This window comes from Trichoplusia ni, chromosome 11 (assembly GCF_003590095.1).
Source record: "Trichoplusia ni isolate ovarian cell line Hi5 chromosome 11, tn1, whole genome shotgun sequence".
Lineage (NCBI taxonomy): Eukaryota > Metazoa > Arthropoda > Insecta > Lepidoptera > Noctuidae > Trichoplusia > Trichoplusia ni.
This window is the reverse complement of record NC_039488.1, coordinates 5,721,477-5,733,604: the sequence shown is the minus strand read 5'-3', so window position 1 is coordinate 5,733,604 and position 12,128 is coordinate 5,721,477. Positions and strand designations below refer to the sequence as shown.

The following is a 12,128-nucleotide window of genomic DNA, read 5'->3' as shown; positions in this document are numbered from 1 at the left end:
ATAAAATGTCCTACAGCTGGTTGGTGTCTTGTGACACAAGCCGGCGTGGCCAAAATCATCATCATTCCTCTGCCCTTATCCCAATTTTCATTAAGAGTCGGCGCAACATGTCTCCTTCCGTACCTTTCTAACTGACGTCATCTCACAAGAAACTCTTTGCAGCCATATCGTCTCACACAATCCATCCATCGTTTCCTAGGTCGTCCTCTTGTCCTATATCCATCCACATTCATGCTCAAAGTGATGGTCAAAATCGTTCAGGATATTATTATAACCGGAAACTAAAGTCCCGGAAAATAACAAAAAAAGCCGTGAAAATCTGTTATATCAAATATAATAGAACTTCCTAGTCAATAAGGTTAGGTACACAATAAATTAAGGTCATTTAGCGTAGTCGTATAAAAACAAGCACGGTTAACGCAACATTTGCCAGTTAAATAGTAACCAGTTACTGGAAAAGATGAGAAACATAGAAATAGAATAGAAAACCTCAAATGTATGTGAATGACATTCCTCTTCGACAAGTGACGTGACTTTGACTTGTCAGTTCAATACATTTAAGGGATCCGTCAGCGTTAGCGCTCTCAAGCTGAAGATAGACTATGTCAAATCACAAATTCAAGTAGTCCGAAACTTTTTTATTTTTCAATAATACGGAACCCTAGATAATACTGAGGCTCCACTGTTTGTCCGTTTGTCAGTCACCATCTCGTGTCTCTGTATCTCATGAACCGAAATAGCTGGACTATTGAAATAATAGATGAATTGTGTGCTAGCGAGAACAAAAATACTCAATTTTTGTTCTCGCTAGCACACAATTCTAAACCGATTTAAAAAAAAGAGGTTCTCAATTCTTTTACGCTACTTCGAACCTAGAACTGGATGCACGACGATGACGATGACTCTGTTAATTCTTTTATCTTGAAGCAGCTGTCATTTGATCCCATATAAAAACACCAGGTTCGAATTTGTAGAATTCATTTGACAGCTTTATTAATTGTAAAAAAAATTGAAGCCGGAATAAAACTCGCACTTGACCGCTTTTAATTTTAAACATTGTATAGGAAGAACGCCACACGCCCTGGGGTTAAATAATAACTTTCTTTTGTTAACATCCTATACGTAATGAGCACCAAAAAGGTACAAGACAGGGACGACGCAGAGTTTAACGAAAACATACGAAAGTTCCGAAATCGCGGTCACGGACGATTGGTAGCGACAGCAAAAAGAAGCAACGGAAAATAATTATTGATATTTTTTGGTTATTTTTTGCGAACGTGATTTGTTTAAAAGGGAACAGCGAGCATAGCGATGGTTCAAATCACTTTTGATATTTTTTAAGGCTGAATTTTTATTTGATATTTTTGAATTTAATTATGTATAGATAAGTAATTTTTGGTCGTTTTTTTTAAGTGATTTGGTTTTTTTAATCAAAATTTAAAGCCGTCTATAATTTTCGGTATTCAAAATCAAAGTCAAAAAGTTTTAATTTCAAAGAGGCCGTTTTCCGAGCATTTTGAAATCATTAAAGTTATGATATTGACTGTAATTGCGCGGTATTATTTTTTAGTTTAAATTCTGTAAAAAGTCTAGTGTAATTTTCGATTTTAATGTTTGAAACGTTTTTTTCGATACTATTTTTGTTTTTTTTAGGTTAAGGTTAAGTTTAACGTTTATAAGTAAACTCAATTATTTATTAATAAGTACTAAATGAAAGGATTTTTTAAAGTTTTAGTAGAGATTGTAACTTTTAAGATAGAATTGAAGGTTTAATATGAAAGGATGTGGTTACAAGATGGTTAAATTCCATTTTCTATAATTGGTAATTTAAGATAAGGTTAATTGATTTCGTAAATTATGTTTTGGTTTTAAAATTAATTAATTTCCCATTTGCATTTTAGTATTTTTAAAACACTTTCGTTTCGAGATTAAACTAAATCACTTGAAAATTATTCATATATGTTTAATTAGCGAGTGTTATAGGAGCACATTTTAAGCTGTCCATATTCAATGGGTTCGCTTTCTGCCCATCTGTCACCAGGCTGTATATCATAAATCATTTTACCTAGAAATTTGCATTTCTCACAGTTTATTTATTTCTGTTTCCAATTTACCAAAAAAAACCGATAATTAAAATCCAGCTTAAGCAACGATTAGTACGATCAAAAATTCAATGGATGCCTATTTCTAAAAGAACCCTGTGTCGTTTCTCCGACTTACACTTGACCGATTTTTAATTCTACCGTACCTATTATTACTAAATTACAGTTAAAAAAGCTTTCTGTTACTAAATACAGTTTAACAATATACTACATAATTAAATATAACAATACATCTAAAATCTAAAAATAGTAGCCGGACTTTGTTTTCTAATTAACTGACTCAAAAGAAGTAATTAACTGGTATTTTTAATTAACACTTGTATGTGTTAATTATATTAATTATAGGATGGATCTGTCTATATCTTTGTACTAATTATCTGTGTAAAAACTACAAAACATTGTTTTTATGAGAACTTTTGCGATAATTATTCTCGGTTAATAATACTCTTCTTAGTTTCAAATATAAATAATATTAGCCTATAAATGTCCCACTGCTGGGCAAAGGAATATAAAAAAGGATAATTACAATAATGACAGAAAAGAATTACTTGCAAGTACAATTGTCCTTATTGTATTTTTTTTTGTTTAATAGTAGAAACATTATCATCGGTCTAGCCTTTTCCCAACTATGTTGTGGTCGGCTTCCAGTCTTATCAGATTCAGCTAAGTACCTACCAGTGTTTTACAAGGTGCGACTGTCTATCTGACCTCCTCAACCCACTTACCTGGGCAACACGATACCCCTTTGTTAGACTGGTTGTCAGACTTCCCAGCTTCTGACTACCTGTAACGACTGTCAAAGATGTAGGAATAACAGCGGGGACCCACAATTTAAGATGCCTTCCGAAACACGGAGGAACTCGCTATGAATAAGATAGAAACCGCGTCAAGCCTAGCTTAACCTGTGATCGATTCACTTTTGCAGTTATAGCTTAGCCACGAAAAAAAACATCAATACCAGACATCTACTAACAGAAAAAACTAACCAAAAATAATTCAAGATCCAAAGCTTCTGTCATTATAGAAACAAGATATTGTCTATGTCAATATATTAACACGTGTTTTTCGTCCGCTTAACCTCCGACCTTGGCAAGAGCAGACAAACAATATTTCGTCTTAGCAAATTGACTGATATTCAAATATGAATATTAACTATTTGATCAAAAATATTAGTGAGCAAATAATGAAAATCGCGTTGTCATGTTCTTTTCAACTTGTTATAAGTTAATATGATTAGAATAGAAGCAGACTTACTAAGGGCAGAGTAAAGTTTAGTTTTTTTCGAACAGGATATTGGCCAAAAAATATTGAATGAGTATTTTTTTCTTTTCTCTCGCAAACAAAATAAAGAGGATAGGTACAGTGATTTAAAATCTCGTGTGATGTCACTTACCAGTATGCTTTTTGCTAGCAAGTGATGTTTTAGCCCCAAAATATATTGTCAATAACGTATTTTTCACTTTATGACATCACTAGCTGTTGCCCGCGACTTCGTCCCCGTGGGTAGAAGATATAAGTTATGATTTATACCTGCCCTGTTTTTTTTCACATTTTCCATTGTATCTTCGCTCCTATTAGTCGCAGCGTGATGGTTTATAGCCTAAAGCCTTCCTCGATGAATGGTCTATTCAACACAAAAATAATTTTTCAATTTGGACCAGTAGTTCCTGAGATTAGCGCGTTCAAACAAACTCTTCAGCTTTATATATCAGTAAATATAGAATAAAAAGTATGAAAGCAAAACACACTTAATTTTGGTATCTAGTGGGGGCTAAAACATCACATGAACATCATTACTTTTTTGGAAAATGGTTCTGAATAATAAAACTAAGATTTAAAATGCCTTATGGTAACCCAAACAAATAACAAGAATTATTAATCACTAGATTCATTGAATACATTGTATCTTTCGGATAATATCAAACCTGACAATCATAAATAACATATTCTAAAAAGTCTTTTCGAAATCGGTTCATTAGTTTCTGAGATTACTCCGGAAAACGTCACAAATGTCACGACTCTTTCCTCTTCACAATTTAACCATAGACAGACTTAATGATAAAACAAATTTAGTTGTAGGTAAAAAAATAAAATCTTTGACCAACGAATCCATCAAATAAATACAATGGTTTTTAAAGCTACACAAAACCTTTGATCATTATCTTAATCTTGCGAATCGAATCAAGACATCGGCTTTCCAAATACGGACAGCCATTAATACATGTCAAATGTATATAATATATATTATATTATGTATAATAAGTCGTCCTAATACGACCATAATCGGTCATATACCAACAACGGGTGATATTTAAAGCACCACACCTTGGTTTCTACAAACCTGCTTTTAGCTAAGTCGATTTATTGTTTATACCTATAGTTTTCTTTAGATAATTTCCAAGTTTAATCTCTAATAGACTTCGTCTCAAATCACGTTTTGTAAATAAGAAAATGTATGAATCTAGATTTATCTATTGGTTTTCTTGATGATAATATTCCACAACTTTCAAACAACGCCATCTAGTCTCAAACTAAGCAAAGCTTGTATTATGAGTACTAGACAACTGTCTCAAGTTTAAAGACTCCGGTTGGGTCCAAACTTATCGGTAGTTATTAAAGATTATATTAAGAATCAAGAAAGTATTATAATAATACCTAAATAGTATTTAAAGTACAGAAAACAGAACTCAACTTTCTATATAATTTTGATGTGTAAAAATATCACAGGAACTCCTCAGAAAAATAGGGTTTTGCAAAATTTGACGGGCCTGTTGGTCTAGTGGTTAGTGACCCTGGCTGCTATGTCGGAGGTCGGGTTTGATTCCCGCCCAGGACAAATGTTGTGTGATGAGCATATGAGCATTTGTTCTGGTGTCTAGGTGTAATTTATCTATAATATGTATGTATTTAGAAATATATAAGTAAGTTTATCAGTTGTCTGGTTACCATAACACAAGCTCTGCTTAGCTTGGGATCAGATAACCATGTGTAAGATGTTCCAAGATATAATAATTCTACAATTTAAATGTCTTTGTGCTTGAATGTTTGTGAAACTCCCCACGATACAAAGATTACATTCCTTACTGCAAGAGTCGTTTTCTTCTATTTAAAAAATAAGAAAATAGGTTTTCCTGCCATTGTATTTAACATCGGTATTCTCCTAACCCCTTAAGTCGCGGAACACTCAATGTCAATACAAAGAATCTACAATTATTCGGTGCTTAGGTTATTCCCCAAATTCTTAACATCTTGTAAGGTGTGATGTCTTCACACCATAGAGTTTTACATAACCTCAAAATGACTTAAATACGTAATATAATACATTAGAACCAAGGTTATGTCGAAGATAAACTTTGGAATTTGCACAAATATTACGATGAATAAATTAATTAAAATTCTGCGGTTTAAATAAAACGTGATTTTTTTGAATAATTATGTTATTCTGGCAAGATTACTCACTTACTGCGTCATGATGTAAAAACTGTGTTAGATAAATTCGTTTTAGGTAACTAATTTGCAATTTTAGGGATCCTTGTCAAAATAGTAGAAACAAAACCCTAACATCAAGACTTCCCTGTCTGTCTGTCTACCCCTTGTCGAATTTCAGTTGCTGCTGTAATAACAATAAAAGCAAATAAAGTTAAGCAACTGTTCGTACGGTCAAAGTTTTGATGGGTGACTTTTTTTCGTAAATTTATTTTTTTCTTTAACCTTTTGGTACAGAACCCTAAGTGTCGTAAGCCCGACTCGCACTTGACCAATTAATTTAATGTTCGACTTCCTTTAACGGTATTTAATGATTAATAATTTAAACAAGTTTATTTTTGTCCTATTAGAGGCTCATAATAACAAAAATGATGAAATATAATAATTAATAAGTGTTACTTTTAAGCCAGTTTAGTCCACTGCTGGACATAGGCCTTTTTTTTATTTATGTCCTATTTTTCTAATTTGCACTTAAATTTTACGCATAATGTTATTTACAACTAAATATTTGGTTTACTTTTTGATAATAACATAATTAAACAAATATTACTAATATTATAAACGTGAAATTGAGAATTTGTATGTATCGATATTTGTTCTCCTTTCACGCATAAACTACTGAACGGATTTTGACGAAACTTGGTACACAGATAGTTTATAACCAGGATTAACACATAGGATCACATTTTCTATTTAGGCGTTCTATTCCGACTTGTTTCTGTGGGGTCGTTTTCTATTTGTAGCGGGCGGACTCGAGGGCAATATCTAGTCTATTTATTATTTAAACAATTTATAACAATTAGAAATTGATAAGAGATCAATAAAGAATATCGTAAAATAATTTAAGAAATAATGAAATAAATTGCAGACTGTTTAAAATAATTGGATTTTATGTATTCATCAAAACCAATTAAAAATATTTCAGAAATAATGTCTTATTCAAAATCTTGTTCGTATCAATTAACAAAAATCGATTTATTGTTACAATATAAATTTACATATAAACAAAGCAAATATAGTTATTTTATTCGTTGTTTTATAGTTATTTTGATAATAATTGTTAATTGATTGAAACTGTTGGTTTCTATTATTTTTATTTTTATTAATATCTATTTTAATTTAGTTATTTTAATTATAATTATCTTAGAATATTGTAGGTATTGTGATAAATCACAAGATCTATTTGTATATAAAGAAAAATTATTTTCAGATAGGGATAAACTAATCAATACTTGTATAATTTGAAAACATTTTTTTCCAAAATGAAATGCTTTTTTTTAACAGAGGCATTTAGCCTCTGTTAAAAAAAAGCCTCTGCTAACAACGTTTTTCACTATAATTATTTAAATAAGAAAAAGCAACCATGTTTTCAATAGGGATGATGCCTGGGTATAAAAAGAAAAAATCTCATTAGTCCCTCAGTTAGATAATTGAAAATTATGAGACACGTATTTTTTCCTTTTTCAGAAAAACTAGAATTGACAAAGATTAACTGCTTTAAAGTTTAGGAGAGGGGGCTTGTGACGTAACGATAGAGTAAAATTTATATTCAATCGTGACGTCACGCGTAAGTTTCATTCACTGTAATTTGATCAATTTATGTTTGCGGGACAAATTAAAAAATACGTATCCATTATTATACAAAAACCTACAAGACGGACACTGAAAAAAATATTGTCGTCATCCCTATTGACAACCATCATCTAATAATAAAAAAATCTTATTACTTATAATAACTTCAAGTAAAAAAATAATACTTAATATTAAACTTGAGGTTTTTCTGCTATCGCTACAAAATTCGACCGGTTTCACCGTCAGTGTTACTGCATCGTTTTGTAATGTTTAATCATCTCCAGGCACATTCCATTGAGAGCCTTTAAACTAGTCAAGCCCCCGGTTTCACTCGTGAAATCCTACTTTAAAATACTAGCCTATATTCGTCTTGCAACTGGGTATAGGCCTCTACTCATATAGAGAAGGCATTAACAAGCGGTAAAGGAAAACATCTTATACTAAACTAGCTTTTCGCCCGCGGCTTCGCCCGCGTCGAGGTCGGTTATATCGCGTTTCCAAGAGAACTCTTCAAAAGTCCGGGATAAAAACTATCCTATGTCCTTTCTCAAGGTCAACTCTATCTCTGTTCCAAATTTCATTCAAATCAAATCAGTGGTTTAGACGTGAAAGCGTAACAGACAGACAGAGTTACTTTCGCATTTATAATATATTAGTAGAAATAAATACCAAATATTCGATTAAAAAGAAGACTCCCGCACTAAGGAATTAAATACTTGTATCGCGGAGGTTTCACAAACATTCAAGCCACATGCACAAAGACACCCAGACTCAGGACAAGCATTCGTGGATCACACAAACGCTTGTCCTACGTGTGGATCGAGACCGCGACACGTCGCGCACATTTTGTTTGACGTGGTGACCCACTCGGCTATCCGTACAAAATTTCCAATAATTTTATACTGGAAAATACTAAACTTATTCTAATTAGTTTTTGATAACACAACAAACACACCGTGATTTTTTAGTCGTCTTACAAAAGCAGCCCAGTTCATGTATCCGACGTAAAATCAACTAAGATAATAAGTGCGAAGAAAAATTAAACAAGAGAAATCTGAAATATACTCTTATATTGTATATTAGTTAAAACAACCATGATATCACAATATGGGCTCAGCAACAACACACGTCACACACACATAATCTCCATACATATAGTTTATTTTGGTCTTTTAAAGCTCAATTTATTTACAATTATGGAAAATAATTATCTAATTAGCATTCCAAATAGTATTCTAGGTATATTAAGGTCTAAATATTAAAGAGACATAAGATTTTGAGTTTAGTGTTACGATCAAACGTTCATTTCATAGTTTATACCTTGTTGAGTGTCTAAAACGTATAATTGTCACATCGACGTGTAAATTGCTAGTATACTTAGTACCAAGTTATGTTGAACTTCTATTTAAATACTCTCTGGCATAGCTAAAAACTTGTTAAGTACGAGTTTGACTTGCGAGGCTAAAGTGTCATAGAAATGGGCTAAAGAAAAGAATATTACATAGCAAACGTCTTTTAAAAGCATTGTTTATGTTAATTACTCTTTGTTCATGTATTCACGGGAATTTTTTTCCCCAAAAAAAGAAAGAGAAAAACGAATACTTATAAAACATCAGACATTCCTCTTCGACAAGTCACGTGACTCTGACTTGTCAGTTTAATACATTTGAGTGATTCGTCAGCGTTAGCGAGGAGACATGTAACTTGTTTAAATTCATTTCTAGTACATACGTCAACTAATATAGCATCCCGTATTGCGAGGGATCATCCAATCATTGAACAAACATTTGTGCATGACAAATGTTTGGTCCAACCTTTGGCCCCAATTCTGCTATTTACAATGACCGATGAATGAATGGCAATTGGATTAAATTTGAAATTATTCCTATTCTCTTAAGCATTTTGTCAACACAATAATTGGAAATTCATTGTATTAATTTTAGGTCAACTTTCATTAATTCATTGGCCGTTGTAAATAGCAGAATTGGGGCCCTGGATGTGTTTTTTTTTTATTTACGAAACTTAATTTATAATTATTCCTAAGCGCAGTAGTCTTAAAACTAAATTAAAATCCTTTATATATTTTGGTTACATACATATTATGAATGGCGATATAATTATATAAATATAAATTATAATATATTAGTTGCTATTAATTCGTCGATAGCTCAAGGCGAGTAATAAATTATTTTGACAATGATTTATGATTTGAAAATGAGAATTGATATCTTTTGTAAATCTAACATTTTGATAAAATATTAGATTGCTTTTCAACCGATTTTAAAAGGTGGAAGTTCTTAAAACGACTTTATATTTCTTATGATGAATATAACTGTTAAAATGTTTGAAAATTTTGCAAAATTTAATATTAAACCTACGATATACTATCATGGCGGTATCATAGAGTTTATATAGATAGACCGTGGTTAAAAAGAAATAAAATTACAATTATAACCGTGAATATATTAATCTTGGTAAAGATTTGATTACAATAATATTAAAATTTGTTGTTTTTACTAAATATTCCCGGTTTTCCGCACAATTTAAGCTTATATCATTTTTAGCCGCTAATAGACAAAAATAGAAGAGTCACATTTAGGTACACATGCCGTTAAGCTGTATTTTTCGGATTGATAGGTACATAACCTATGACACTGTCAAATAACGCGGATTTCTATTGGTAAAAGAATTTCCCAAATTGTTTTAGTAGATTCTAAGATTACGAAGATTCTAAGATTAGAAGATTTAAATAGACCTACAACATCACAAACTCATAAACTTCACCTCTTTATAAACTGACTTTTAAAAGAACTAGGTTCTCAATTCGTCACTATTTTTTTATATTTGTTAACTCAACACTTCGGACTGGATAAATCGATTTCGTTGATTCTTTTATCATTTAACACAATAGCTGTCATTCAGTCCCATAAAAGTTTCATCAAGTTTAGCTCAGCCGTTTTTTATTTGAAGTCAATTGTATGTTTTTGTTGTTAAAACAAAAATTATAATATAAATATGGATAGACAAAGGTCATTGTTACAAAATAACAATGTCAAATACATTGCTATTTCACAAAAGTGTTATGTATGTATAAAATAATAGTTTCTATGCTAATTTTTATTAATAATTTATTTATTTAGAACAATTAGGTTAAAAGATTTTTTGGTTATTGTTTATTTATGCGAATTTTCGCAACAGATCCATTGATCTAAATTGTTCATATTATAATATTTTTATAATAAATCTTGCATTATTTGTTTGGTAATTTTATCGATTAGATTAATTTGAATGTTTATAAAATTTGTTGAAATGTCGTAAGTTATATTGAACTTATAAATGCTAACAATTTTTAGATGTGATTCGGAGTTTTAAAACTAGTTTTAAAATGAAAATGTTTTCTTACTGTTTTACAAATGTGACCATTTATCACATGAAGTATACTATAGGTAGTAGATAAAAATAGCCAAGACATAGGCAGAAAACCGGTTAAGTGCGAGTAGGGCTAGCGATCTATTGGTTGACAAATAAAGTAGACTACAATAAATTCCTTTTTTGACGCCAACCAACTTATTTATGACCGTAACAACCATTGCATCACCTCGATCTTAGTGGTTAGTTTTAGCTTTAATTGTTGCAGCAGCAACAAAAACAATTTGTCTGTGAGAATTCAAAGTCAAAGTCTTTTACTTGCACGAATGTAGGTAGACATTCAATGGATATAACAGAAAACAGACTTACAGACAGACAGACGGAAAGACAACAAACCCTCAAGAATAGGGCTCCGTTACCGTCCTTTTGGTACATTACCCCAAAAAGACAAAGCTACGATATTAACGACCCTCTCTCTACTTGTTCCAGCTCATCTTGAAGGCAGCATCATCCACGGATTAAACGTCTCCCTCCTGAACCCTGGACAGTGCGAGAACAAGATTAGCCAGGACTACCCTCACTTACGAGACCTTTATGACCAGGAGAGCTGCGCCTGTGGACAGCCCACCAACCCCACCAACAACATTTGCAAGGTAAGAGACGAAACTGATTTAACTACTTATGTAATGATGATGATGATGATGATGATGATGATGATGTCCTCCTAGACGTTTCCGTCGACGGCGACACCCTGGCATATACTGGCAGCTTGGTTTCGACCATGTGCACGTATATGTGACTTGCGAAACCAAACTTTGTCTTGAACAGGCGAATTATTTATGCTAGCTGTTGCTCTGATCCCACGGGAACATGAATGGGGATAAATCCAATGTGTTAATCTTGAATAAACATCCGTCTAGCCGAGTAGTTGAGGTCACCACGCCAAACCCACTGAGCGTGACGTGATGAGAGCGCGATCCCCGCCTAGGGCTAGCAATTGTGTGATCCAAGAAAGCTTGTTCTGAATCTGGGTGTCATTGTGCATGTGATTTGTATGTTTGGAAAGACCGCGACACAAGGATTAAATTCCTTAATGCGGGAGTCGTTTTAATTTAATGTTTGGATGTATGTTTGTTCTTCTTTCACGCAAAAACAGCTGGACCAATTTCTTTGAAATTTGGTATGAAGATAGGTGATGCGATGTAGCATATAGGATAGGATAGTTTTCATCCCGATTTTGTGCACTTGCGAGATCATGGTCGATTTATCCTGGTTCTGTTGACTGAACAAATATCTATACATACAAACTTTCAATTTTATTATATTATTAGGACTAGTAGGATAGTATTCATGATAACTATGGTATCTTATCTTCCAGGTTGACATTGGCAGTGCTATCGCTTGCACGACAGATGACAGTCACTACGTATTGAGAGGCATCTACTCTTGGGACTCTGGTAAGCATCCTCTTTCTATTTCTCGATCGTTCTTTATTGTAAGCTCCAGAAGACATGGACTTGAAGATTTTGGTAAATCTCCCGAAGGTATAGCAGGATGGGTAAAAATGCTTCGGGTTATATTTTCATCTTTGATGACGTA

General features: G+C 32.5%; 1 protein-coding gene across 3 annotated transcripts in view; it reads left to right on the top strand.

Annotated features, from left to right (window-relative positions):
• Nucleotides 1–12,128, top strand: part of LOC113498549 — a 58,806-nt gene that overhangs the window by 45,069 nt on the left and 1,609 nt on the right. For all 3 annotated transcript variants that reach the window (XM_026878588.1, XM_026878586.1, XM_026878589.1), the window contains 2 exons: nt 11,019–11,182; nt 11,908–11,986. In XM_026878588.1, coding sequence (XP_026734389.1) covers nt 11,019–11,182; nt 11,908–11,986 — 243 coding nt within the window. The remainder of the gene's footprint in view (nt 1–11,018; nt 11,183–11,907; nt 11,987–12,128) is intronic.